At 51.6% G+C, this 12,935-nt stretch overlaps 2 protein-coding genes across 2 annotated transcripts; both read right to left on the reverse strand.

Moving 5' to 3' along the window:
- Positions 1–587: 587 nt before the first annotated feature.
- On the reverse strand, positions 588–3,809 carry PSMB8 (proteasome 20S subunit beta 8). The gene is made up of 6 exons (XM_006180521.3): positions 3,642–3,809; positions 2,747–2,894; positions 2,468–2,579; positions 1,892–2,021; positions 1,159–1,363; positions 588–921 (listed from the first exon to the last, which is right to left on the reverse strand). The coding sequence occupies exons 1-6, from the start codon at positions 3,786–3,788 to the stop codon at positions 833–835; spliced, it is 831 nt and encodes a 276-aa protein (XP_006180583.2). The 5' UTR covers positions 3,789–3,809; the 3' UTR covers positions 588–832.
- Positions 3,810–5,027: 1,218 nt separating this feature from the next.
- On the reverse strand, positions 5,028–12,885 carry TAP1 (transporter 1, ATP binding cassette subfamily B member). Its single transcript, XM_032462778.1, has 11 exons — positions 11,862–12,885; positions 11,258–11,372; positions 11,002–11,132; positions 9,911–10,116; positions 9,349–9,546; positions 8,410–8,538; positions 8,072–8,260; positions 7,330–7,503; positions 6,864–7,026; positions 6,430–6,566; positions 5,028–5,665 (listed from the first exon to the last, which is right to left on the reverse strand). Exons 1-11 carry the CDS (start codon positions 12,445–12,447, stop codon positions 5,453–5,455), a joined length of 2,241 nt encoding a protein of 746 aa, XP_032318669.1. The 5' UTR covers positions 12,448–12,885; the 3' UTR covers positions 5,028–5,452.
- Positions 12,886–12,935: the final 50 nt, after the last annotated feature.

Raw genomic sequence — 12,935 nt, forward strand, 5'->3', positions numbered from 1 at the left:
TTCGGAAAATCTCATTACGTCTCTCACCTTTCTATCCGGGTCACTTTTCCTCACATTACCACTTCAGCGGGCCCTCCTTATCTCCTCTTCCACTTCAATCCTGGTCTTGTCATCTTTCAATTGAGTGTGACACATCATGAAATTGAAGCCCTAGTGTCTGTCTTTACCTTTAATATCCAATCTCTCCCCAGTGTTATTTGAGGTAAATGGGACCGTGTTTACAATTACTGCACACATGGGAACCAGAAGCTTTTCCATCCTACTCTACAAAGTCAAAAACAGTGTTTCTAAGTGCCCTACTCCCAAATAACCATTAACAACTGATTATACAGGCGTCTCCAGGCTGTGTTCCCATAGAAAGGGCTCTAACCTAAATTAAACTGCACAGAACTGTTCACAGACCATGTTGAGCCTTCCTGAGGTCCTGGAGAGGTGAGCGTGGAAGGAAAACCCAGGAGAGATTTTGGGTGAGGCCCCATTTCTTAGGCAGGGGTTTGAGTCTCTCTTCTCAGAAAAAGTCTGTCTTTATTTCCAGCCCGCTCCTTCCAACAACCACAGCCCCAACGCCACTCAGCCACAACACAGAGGCATTTATAACCGTTACCTCTTTATTGTGCTTAGTGGGGCACCCAGGAGGTTGGGGTGGGGGAATGCTAGTTGAGACAGAGAACACACAAAAGGTAAACTCTGCCTTGCACCTCCCAGTGGCCCTCGTTGGTTCTCTATCTCTGGGCTCAGTCAGAGTAGGCCCCTCTTTCTCCTGGGGTGGAAACTGGCCCAGGTCCCTAAGTTGACCAGGCTTCTCCAGAGGCTTGCCCAGCTGCCGCCACCATCACTGACTGGCCTCCCGGTACTGATGCATCAGGTCACTGACATCCGTACTTTCCACTTTCACCCAGCCATCTTCCTTCATGTGGTACACTGCGGGCAAACGAGAAAGAACCTAGCGTCAGCTTTCCCTTCAGAATTCCTGTTAATGATGTTGTGTTGAAGCCCACAACAGCAACACCGACTCTCAAAGCCTTTATTACTGGGACTTCAGTGCCCTTCCTCCGGCTCTGAAAACCCATCCCCTGCCACTCTGCCTCCCCTAGGTCTCCCGATCTCAAATCTCCCTTCCCCACCCAGAGGCATGGTGGGGGGCCATTGGTCTCTTACTGTTGACAACGCCTCCAGAATAGCTGTCGCGGTGGGTGGCATGAACGATAGCCCTTCGGCCCAGGTCATAGGCCTCTTCGATGCTGAGATTGGGCCGATAGCCGCTGTCCATGACCCCGTAGGCATAGGTGTTCCCGCTACCAGTGGAGAATATACTTCCTGAGAGCCGTGTCCCATTTTCATCCACATAGTAGAGTCCAGGTCCCTAAAGGGAGCAAGAAGGTTCCAGGTTGGAATTGGAGAGGAAGTTGTTGGTAACGCACAGGTTCAAGTATGAGCCATGAGAAGTAGATAAAACAATAAGAATGACCACAGGGGCTTTTGAACTGGAATAGCAATCCTAGAAGTTTAGAGGGGAAAACAGGAAAAACAAACTTGGAATTAGCTATTTTATCCACAGAGACAAGCTTATGAAACTAATGGTCCACATCTGGACATAGAAATTGCCAGTGGATTTGGTGGAACAATTTTCCTTTATTTCTTTTTCTTTCTTCCTTTCTTTTTTTTAATGGAGATACTGGGGATTGAATCCAGGGCTTCATATACACTAAGCACGTGCTCTACCACTGAGCCGTACCCTACCTCAATGGAGCAACTCTATAACCCAGTGTTCTATGTACTGCATACCTTGTAGGTGAGGGAGTGGGCGTGTCTAGTGGGGAAACTGCTCTCTCATCCACGTGGGGTGGGGGGTGGAGGGTGGGGGGTGATACAGAGGATGGAGAGGACTCACCTTCTTGTCCCAGCCACAGATCATACTGCCCATGGAGAGGCCCATGCCCCGGTACTGGCACATCATGTTGGAGAGCAGTTTGGAGGCTGCTGACACTGAGATCCGCTCCCCATTCCGCAGATAGTACAGCCTGGGTGAGGACAGGGCGGGTCAGGGAGAGGACTTAGAGGTGACAGTAGAGGGCTAGCCCTCTGAGCAGCCCATTTGATGGGCAAAAAAATGATTGCAGAGATAAGCATTTGAAAGGAATGGTTTTGTAGGATCTAAGGATCAGGGAAAGATCTGGAATTTAAAGGATCCAAACTACATAAAGAAATCCTTGTAAGTGATATGATCCCACCAGAGTCGATGATGTCAGTGCTAAATAACTGACAGGTTATCTGGCTTACTGACAGGAGCACAAGCTGAGATTTGGGAGAAGGTTTTGAATCACCAAAAGGCTGTTTTGTGAAACACTATGTTAGCACTAAGATGCTCTGTTAGCACGGAGGGAAAGGGTGAGGAGCAGTGATCTGGATGATCCAGGATCCAGGATTGAACACTAGGCTTAGAAGGGAGATAAGAGGCCTTGCCTACCTGCACTCCTTGGCTAGCAGACGCTCCCAGTACTGACAGTCCGCTGCACAGCCAGACATGGTGCCAAGCAGGTAAGGGTTAATCTCAATCACCTTGTTCATCATAAAGTTGCCTAGAAGAAGACAGAATTTGGGGAGAGGAGGAATGACCCCACAGCTCTCCCTGTGCATCCTAGATCAATATCCACTCCCACTTTGATGCAGATATTGGTATACTGCTGAAAGGAGGACTCAGCTCCCCAGCCCTCCCCAGACTGCACCTGCTGAAACACACACTCACTTATGTAATTCCCAGCCGAGGCCCGAGAATCCACGGCCACAATCACCCCATGCTGGAACTTGAAGGCGAGGGTGGTGGTGCCATGAGCCATCTCAATCTGAACGTTCCTTCCTCCGTTCCCACCCAGGGACTGGAAGAACTCAGTGGGCTAATGAGACAGAAAAAGCAGAGAAAGGACCAATGAAAACTTCTGAACTTAGTGGCTTCAGGAAAGTAGTTTAGAGAGTGTGGGAGTGAGGAGATACACAGACATTCTCCGACCCTCAATACGTGAAACAGTAAGCCCGCTCTATAAGGAAATGGCTTGGGAGAAGGAAAAGAAGAGGCCGTGACATCAGCTTTTTCCATTTTCCAGCACAATAGAAATGAAAGGAAATAAATGTTGCCATAACTAACAATTTTCAGGGTGACTGTAATGTTTTTCCATGCATAGGTCATTTAACCCTCAGGAAACACTTTTTATTAATAGTATCCCCATTTTACAGAAAAGAAGCCCAAGACCTAGACAAAGAGACTCGATCCAAGGCACACAACAGTGAGTGGCCGAAGCCAGGCTAACCGCTAAAGTCCACAGGTTTTCCAAGACACAGCCCCAGGAGAAAAACATGATTTGTGTGTGATGGAGAATGGGCAGGAAAGCGCTTGTCTCTCGATGGGAGTCCCCATCTCACCTCTAACTCTTTGCCCTAATCTGTACTTCCTACCCTCAGGCGGCCGGTCCCACGTGGCCTCTTCGCTGGCTCTGGGCCCTGGACCCTGGACATGGCTCTTAGGCTAACGGATCCCCCTCGCCCATCCCCTCGCATTTCGCAGCCTCTGGACGGTCCCAAGACAGACCCTCCATTGCTCTGCGCCCTCCTGTCCGCGTCCCACAGGATTTTCTTACAGCCCTGACCTGCATTCCCCGTGGGAGGGCGAGCTCTGGAGATCGCATAGAGAAACTGTAGTGACCAGGGTCCGAGCGATGCCGGCTCCCCGCGGCGGGGACAGCCCAGTCCTCCAGCTGCCCTCGGGTGGCTCCGCACACATCCAGCAGCGCCATGATCGCCTAGCACCGGAGATCGGTCGGTGCTCACAGGGGGAAGTGAAAGCGAAAGCCCGAAGCCTCAAGGGGAGGGAACCAGAATTTTTTTTCACAACCCCCTGCCCTTTCCGAGAAGCGAACAGTGGGAGTCTGGGGATCAGGAATATTATGTTGGGGACAGGTTTCTCTGCTCCGCCTTCATGAAATTTAGAGAAACAATGGGTGATAAACTGTCAGAAGAAAGGAAGAAAGAGCGCGAGCGGCTTCGAAAGCCCCTTGGGCAATGAGATTTCAGTAAGAGACACCGACAGGCTGGGGCATCCTCCGGGAACAGTTACCCGGTGGGTAGGGGTCCTATCATCAACCAGAAAGGTGGAAGTCAGCAAGAACCCGGGAGCAGTTTCAAATCGGGAATGGGGGAGGGGTGTTCATAGGAGCATCATTTTATAAAAGCAGGGGAGGGATAGGAGTACATGCGGGTAAGGAATCTTGAGGACGGGTCCTGGGGCTCCGGGAAACAGAATACACCCGCAGCGTGGGGGAAGGGAGCACGAAGGAGAGGGTGCGGCCTCTGAATCTTTCGACCTGGTCCTCCTTAGGGCCTCTCCCGGTTCAATGGTCTCCCTAACTGGTAGCCTCCCACAAGTACTGCCCTTTCTGCCCGCACCTCCTCGCGTAATTCTTGCTTGAACGAGCACTTCGGAGTTCAACTCCTCGAAACCCCACCTCTCCTTGCAACCTGTGTTGGCCTAATCTGCCCAGCAACTGTTGACGTCACACTACCATGGCCCTCTCTGAATGAAAGAGGTTTTACTAGATCACTCCCGCCACACCCCCTCCCACCCACCTACCACCACCGCCGCCACTTCACTGAGATCACCCTCGCAGGTGCCACTTCAGAGCTGAGTAGGCCTGGCTGGAAAGGACCGGGGTGGGGAGGGGTGACGTGTGAGCTCCCCCGCTGGCGCACTGGCACCTCCTCTAGCCGCTTTCGCCCTCGGTCTTCCACCTGGGGGCTGTGAGGCCCGGCAGCTGCCGGTGCCTTGGAGGGCGAGGTAGCCCCCAGTCTGGCTCATTCCTGGGGGCGGGTGTAGGGGGATGGGGAAGTGGAGAGGGCAACCAAAGGAAATTGAAAACTTGAGGGAGAAGATGGCACACTCAGGGCTGTGAGGATGCTGAAAGTGGGAGAGACCTGGCTTATAAAAAGTGCACCGCAAAAGTCGGTGAGCCATTTGGTCTACCGAAAACACAAGAAACCACAGTAGAAAACACCAATTTTATTATAAATATCAAGAATCCACAGGGTATTTATTGGCCAGCATATGCCTCCGGTCAGACTGGAAAGCAGCTGATCTTCCCTTTCTGTGTATTCTAAATATTATCCTCATTCTAAGGGTGCTAGTCACACCAACCCTGGCTCCAAACCCTAATTACACGAAGGCATTATTATAAACCTTAGTCTCTTCCAGGAAATCTGCATTATCAAGAGGATTTTGGAGGAGCGTAACACTCAGAGCAAAATTTCAGGCATCACCTGGGGGTTACGTTTTAGAACCTCACCCCTCCTAGAAGCAGCTGCCTCCTCTGCAGCTCTAGTAAGACCTTGCTTTGTTCTCAAACTCTCCACTATAGAGAGAAGGTAAAAAGGGAGGGAGATGGAGTGTGCAGGTCTGAGAAGTCTTTCATTCCGGAGCACCAGACCCACCAGGAGCCTGCACCATGGTACAATAGCGTCCCTTATTCTCCATGAGCTGCTGGTGGGTTCCCGCCTCAATGATGGTGCCTCCTTCAAGAAAGAGGATGTGGTCAGCCTTCTCCACAGAGCTGAGGCGCTGGGTGATGAAAAGCACAGACCGAGAGTACCGCTCAGGGCTTTCATACAGGAGCTGCTCCACCTGAGAAAATACAGAGACTCTTTCAGAGCTGGGGACCACTCCCAGCTCAGGGAGACACCTGTGTTTCCAGAGCAGGGACAGACCTTGCCAGGCTGACTGCCCCCTGTGTCAAAAACCCCAAGGAGACTGAAGATGCTCATTCTGAGTGCTTCCCTGCCAAACCTTTGATTTGTTAGGCACTGTTTACATGAAGTGACAACAGTGGAATAAAAGCCACCATCCTATGGTGAAACCCGTGAGAAATGAGTGAAGAGTATTGAATAGGCTCTTCCCTAATTTTGATATTCTCTTTTAAGGAAATATAACCTAGTAGTAAAAAGCATGAGCATTCAAATCAGGCAGACTTGAATGGGAGTTCAGGCTCTGCTATTCAGCAGCTGAATGACACTGAGCAGATTATTCAACCCCTCTTAGCCTCCATTTTATCATCTGCTGAATGCGGATAACATCACCCAGCTCACAAGCATTGGTGATGAATAAACGAGTGAGAGAGCACATGTAGAGGGCCTACTAGCATGTCTGGCACCTAGTCAAAGTGCAATTAATATTAGCATTATTAGGACTGTCTTTTCCTCATGTTTGGCTTCACAGATTTGGAGTCTGTAGACTCTTTAACTAATTCTAGGCATCTTGGGGATAAGCTGGTGGGAACTGAGAATTGCAAGGACTGGTTAGGATGATTATGATGTTAGTATAATAATGAAGGATGAGTGAAGGAAGAAGGATTGGTTGAATTACAGGCGTTAAGAAGATGACTCTCTCACCCGTGCCTGGCTGCTTGCATCTAGGGCACTGGTCGCATCATCCAGGATGAGTACATGTGGTTTCCGGATCAGTGCTCGAGCCAAGGCCACTGCCTGCCGCTGACCCCCTGATAGCTGGCTCCCAGCCTCACCTACCTCTGCAGGGACAAATGCCAAGGTCAGAGTTGGATAACCACATGTGCACCCACGTGCTCGCACACACGTGCACACACACATGCACACACATCAAGAACTGAGGGATGCAGCAGGATAGGGAAGGTTCTGGGAAGGTGAAGGAATTCTAAGGATATGAGGATGGAAAAGCCATAGGAACAAGATCTTACAATTTCAAACTGATGTCAGTGGGGTGGCAGGGACTGATGAATAAAGGCATGACTACTGGGGTTTCAGCAAAGGTGAAGATGTCTGGGTGATATTATGAGTGAAGAGGGCACCTGTGTTGTAGCCGTGAGGGAGTTCAGAGATGAAACTGTGGGCTCCAGACTCCTTTGCAACAGCTGTGATTTCCTCCATAGTTGGCTTCTGGATCAGGCCATAGGCAATATTTTCTTGAAAACTTCTTCCAAATAGCTGGGGCTCCTGTCCCACTGCAGCCACCTGGGACAAATGTGATGAAGAGTCACAGTACAATGGAAATTAACACAACATTGTAAATTGACTCCACTTCAATAAAAAAAAAGTCATAGAACAAGGAACACGGGTGTGTGGTCATCTAGAGATTGAAGGTTGAAAATCTTTATTGTGAGCACACCACAAAATTATACAGCTTCTCTCCTGACCACACCCCTACCTCCACCCAAGGTCTCCTATGGCTCCCGAACGCCCCTTTCAGAACCCTCAATGAGAAGGCTCTTCTTACTTGAGGCTCCCTGCCCTCCCGCATGCCACCTTCTTGCTCACCTGTCTGTGCAGGTAGCAGTGCTCATATTGGGGAAGGGGCTTCCCGTCCAGCAGCACCTGCCCCCTGGTGGGCTGGTACAGATTCTGCAGCAGGGCAGCCACCGTGCTCTTCCCAGACCCATTGGGCCCCACCAGTGCCATCACCTCACCAGGACGTAGGATGAATGTCAGCCCCTGGAGGCCAGAGAATCATACAATAAGAGGCAGACCAAGTGAGGCCCCTAACCTGGAGACCGTCGTCATGTTACATTGTCTTGTCGATGTCTTAGCCCAGAGAAGAAAGGAGGAAAACGGGAAAACAGCAACTCCCACCCTCCCACATGTACAGACTTCGGTTCCTCAGAGATGACACCTCCCCACGGAGTAGAGATGGAAGATGAGACAAAGACAAAGGCCTAGACTAAGCCCTACTCTGCCACCCACTTGACATAAGATACCATGAGAAAAAATCACATTCCAAACCGCAAAGGGAAAGAAGAAGAAAAGATGGAAGACTGGAGGTGCAGATTTTGCTTCAGCAATTCCTTAAGCCATGAGAGCCTCCTCTCCTATTCTCCTTGGAAATCTAAACTGTCTCTTCAGTTCAGGCAGTTTCATGGAACAGATGATGCTCATCTCTGCCTCGGAAGGTGAGGAAGGCTCTATCTACACCTGGTGTTAAGTAGGCTGCAGGCAGGAGGAAAGTTTAAGACCGGAGAGCTGAGAGTGAGGCTGGTGGAAAGCGGGGATTGGCAGGTTGTACCTGCAGCACCGGGACATCCGGACGGTTAGGGTAGGCGAAGGAGACATCCTGGAACTGGACAACACCCCCGAGGTTTAAGGAAGTCAATACACCACTTGTTGGGCAGCGAGGGATCCGGTCCAGGTATTCAAATATTTCCTCTGAGGAGCCCACAGCCTTCTGTACCCTGGGGTAGGTGGACAGCAGTACCTGGAGGAGATGTTATGAACAGTGAGGCGGGGGATGGGATCTAATCTGCTTGCCATGTGAGAAGGGCAAAGAGTAGAAGGAAAGTGACTCGGATGGCAATGGGACAGCAGAAAGAAAAGCCCTGGGGAGTGAGAGTGGAAGGACCTCACCTGAACAGCTATGGTAAACTGGATCTGGTAGAGAACAAATGTGACAAGGTGCCCACTGCTCACAGCCCCACTTGTCACCAGCTGCCCGCCGAAATACAGGATTCCCACCTTCAGCAGCATCCCTGAGATCTATGGAGAGACCACAGAGGAAAGGGACTGTGGTAGAAAAATCTGGAGGGGCTGCTGAGAGCCAGAATCACTCACATGAAGGAGATATACAGTCCCTTTCCCCCAGGTACCGCAGGAGGAATGAACCACAGCGATCCCGCGGCACCTCACTCAATTACACGGGATGGAAGTCGTAGTCGTCATCATCACCATCACCCTTATCGCCTTGTTTGGGGAGTGTTTGGCTCTTCATAAAAGGCTTTCATGACCGTAAGGTCATCTAATATTCACATCAGAACACTGTAAGTAAGGTTGTATAACTCCCAGTTTTTAAAATGAGAGAACGTTCTCAGAGAAGATAAGTTACTAGCCCATGGTCACAGAGCTAGCAGACGGCAGCATCAAGCCAGGAACTCTGACTGCTGCTCTAGTTCTCTTTCAGTTACATCACGGGTGCTCCTCATCCTTCGTTCCTGCTATTCGAATGGCTCTCACTAGCACCATCCACACAGTCCCGGCATGAAGAGGGCCAGGTGCAGGAATTTCTAGGTCCCTGAGCTTTCCCTGTGAGACAGAGGCCCTAGGACTGGGAGACATGGATTTCCCTAAAATGCAGGTTGGACAGATTTTGAAGGAAGCCATCGAGCATGCCTAAAAAGAGGGAGGGGGTTAGGAACACTGAGTAGGGTAATTGAGCCTCCAGTCGCTAGGCTGTATACACTGAACCAGTCACTGCTCAGTTGGAAGAATGTGGAGCAGAATCATGGATAAGGGAATGGCGTTGAGGCATCTCGGGAACAAGGTAACAGGCATTCATCGCCAGGTGCTCACACTGGTGATCCAGAGATTGACCGCATAGGCCAGGGCCTCCTTCTGGTTGAGTGTCTTCATTTCCTGCAGCTTTTGCCTGAACTTCTGGGCCTCACCCTCTTCGTTGGCAAAGCTCCGGACTGTAAACATTGCTGACAGAACCTCAATGGCCACCTCGCTGGACTTTGCCAGAGCTTCCTGCACCTGCACTGCCAGCTCCTGTGAAGACATGGGCAAGAGGTGTCACACAGGGTTGCCAAACCGTAAGGGACACTAGTACCTGTACCCCCAGCAGAGGGACAGGAGAGAACAGAGAGGGACAAGGCTATATCTCCTGGATACTAAAGAGATACACAGAAAAGGAAAATGACTCAGAAGGGTCATTGGGGGTCATATTCTTGAGACTGGTGATCATATTCTCAAAGACTGATTGTAGGCAGATGAAGAAGAAAAGACAGAGAATGTGAAGGTCAACACTAAGCAATCTGGAAACGTGGACTTCCAGAGACAAGGAGTCCCATAAAGGTGGAGAATCAGTGGGAAGATAAGGGTCAGTTAGGTTGAGGCAACTCCCTGGGCATACCTTGTGCCATTTTCCCAGCTTCTTAGGCAGAATGAAAAGCAGTGGCAGGATGGCCAGGGTGACTATGGTGAGGAATGGTGACGCCCAGAGCATAAGCCCCAAGAGACACAATCCCCTCACGAAGTACCACAGCACGAGGCTCAGGTCTGAACTCAGAGACTCACTCATGGTGGACGTGTCCTCTGTCACCCGAGATGTGATGGCACCTGCCAAGGGTTGGAGGGAAGAGAGTGGAGTGAATAGGAAGCTCAGAGTGATGGGAGAGACCAGCAATGAGCCAGGGTGCTAGGGGTCAACATAGTGCTCTAAGAAGGTTAGGAAAACAAGGTCAATGGTATAGAGGGAGATTTGCAATCTCAACGCAAGGAGAGTAAGTGTCGGAGAGGAAAAGCATGGCCAAGACCTTCATTTTAACGGTAAAAGAAATTGATGGGTGGGAAGGGTATAGCTCAGTAGTAGAGTGCGTGCTTAGTATGCACAAGATCCTGGGTTCAATCCCCAGTGCCTCCATTAAATAAATAAATACATAAGCCTAATTAAATTTATTGATGTCATATGAATTTCCATTTCTCTGACAGATTTCTGTTCTCTGAAGAACTTGTATATCCCACGCATATAGGCAGAAAGAACTTAAGCTGCTCAAGTCACACAGCTGGAGAAGCATGGAGGCGCTGCAAGACAGCAGTGCAGGAATCTACAGCGAGCACTGGATTGGGAATCACGAGATGGGTTCTGTCCCCAGGTTCATCTCTATCCACACGTATGTGTCCATGCAAGTGTTGGCATTTAGGGTCTAGGCCTCAGTTTTCTTCTCTGTCAAATGAGGCAGTTGGACTCTGTGATCTCAAAATCTCCAGGTATGAAATTCTGCCATGTCTCTCTAAATGCACATTTAGGGATACGTTTATGGAAAAATCTCGGATGGCAGCACCAGGCTTTTCTGAAGATAAAGAGTATATTTTGCTCTTGAGGTATGTCAAGAATAAGAAACAATGTTTATGTGAGAGAGAGATCAAGGTTATAAGTAAAAGAGGATATGTGAGGATATAATCAGTAAGTGGGTGGATAATGAAAGGAGTTTCATGAGAAACCTGTTTGGTTCTTTTGAAAAAACTCAGTTTCCTGGCGCAGGACGGCCCGAAACACCTCTCCCTGTAAGTGGCTGTGCACGCGGCCCATGGTGCTGTTGTAGAGTGCATCGCCCACAAACTCTAGCACTGCACTAGAGAGAGACAGAGAAGGAGGGTCAGGCATTCAGGGGACCCCCTTTGGATGGCAGCCCCAACTTCCAACTCCCTATTTTTCGGAGTTGCCCCATTCCCAGCCTTACAACTTCAGCCCCCAGACCTGGCTATGGTGAGGATGGACATGAGAGTTATGTTTTGAATGAAGGCAGCGCCTGCCTGGTCTTCTAGAATCCAGTCAGTGAGACGGCCCGTGAAGAATGGCACAGCCATCTCCCCTGGGGAGGGAGAGGAGAGATGGATCAGTCAGAAATATCAAGTCTAAGCAGGTGAGCTCTATCCAAGCTCACCCCAGCCCACCCTTCCCCGTCATCCTGGAGGGCAGTGGCAGAAAGAGGACACCAAGGACACACTCTGCACCTGAATGGGCCACCTCAGAACTCACAGCCCTGTGGCCCCACCCATCAGACCTTAGAAGCTTAATTCAGAAGGCTAGAGGTAACAGGACGAGCTGCCCCAAGGGAAAGGCATTGCCCCAGATGGCCAGTGATGCTACACCTAGGGCAGCACTGGAGTCCAGGACGCCTGAGCCCCACCCAGTCCAGAGCTCTTTCCTCTCTGCTGGAGTGGTCTTCATAAGACCTGAGCTGGGTCGCCTTCCCCTGATCCACATTTCTGAGAATTCACACCAATCTACCTCACTGACCATTTCTCGGTTCCTACCCAGTCCTCTAGCCCCCGTCCCTCTCCCCCGAAAGCCCCCTTACCAAGACTGGAGAGGAGCACCAGGATTAGAATGAGCGGGAGGCGGCGTATCTCTGAGCCCAGGCAGCCCAGAAGCCGCCTCACCGCCACTCCAGAACCCCCGTGACCTTTTTGTTCCGAAAGGTTCCTGGGTTTATGCCACAGGGCAGCCGCGGGCAGTGCTGCTGTGTAGCTGAGGGCGAAGGCGTTGAGGCGACTTCCCCAGTGCAGGAGCTGGGTGCTGTCTGCGTCCCCTGATCTCAGCTGACGGAACGAGGCAAGTCCCGGCAGGGCCAAGGCCAGCGCCGCCGCCAGTGGCTCCAAAGCAGCCAGCCATCCTTGGACTGTTGCTTTTTCTTCCTGAAAGCCAATCGCTGTCCTGAGGACCCCGCGGGCCCCGAGCCACAGCACAGCCCAGCGGCTCAGGCCCACCACCCAGACCCGGAGCAGCGGCAACTCAGGAGGCACCAGCAGGGAGGACAACTGGGGCAGGGCCGGCCGGAGCAGCACCCAGTCGACGAGAAGCAGCAGCGTGGTCCCAAGCCAGGCGAGGGAAGCTCGGGAGAGGCAGAGACACCCGCAGAGTGCGGGGGACCCCGAGCCGGCCATTGGCTCGCGGGCGCAGTTCGAGGTCGGCCCTGGGCCTGGGACTCTCCGCTGTCCCCGCTGGGCCGAAGTCTTCGGATGCTGTTGGAGTCCGTGCAGAGCGGGCGCCCGGGCCGGCGGCGCGGGAAGGGAGAAGGGGCGGGCCGGGGCGGGCTCTCGGAAAGTCCCGGGAACCGGCTGAGCCTGCTGGAGCTCCTAGAAGAGAGCGGTTTAGGGGAAAGGGAAAGCGAAAGCGGCTGCTGGCTCACTCGATCCGCCCATTTCTGAAGGCGGCCGGCCCGAGCTATTTCGGGAGAGGGCGTTGAAGTCAGATCTGAGGTTTGGGGCAGCAGCCCCAGTGCTCCATCTCCGCCATTAGATCTGAGGTTTGGAGGAGTAGCCCCAATGCTCCATCTCCTCCTTTCCTCGCCTCCTCTAGCGGATCTCCCTGTCAGGACTTTCTTACCCCAGCCTCTGGGCGGGGCTCTTACGTCATTTGTCTCCGGGCAGAT

Source organism: Camelus ferus, chromosome 20, assembly GCF_009834535.1.
Source record: "Camelus ferus isolate YT-003-E chromosome 20, BCGSAC_Cfer_1.0, whole genome shotgun sequence".
Classification (NCBI taxonomy): Eukaryota; Metazoa; Chordata; class Mammalia; order Artiodactyla; family Camelidae; genus Camelus; species Camelus ferus.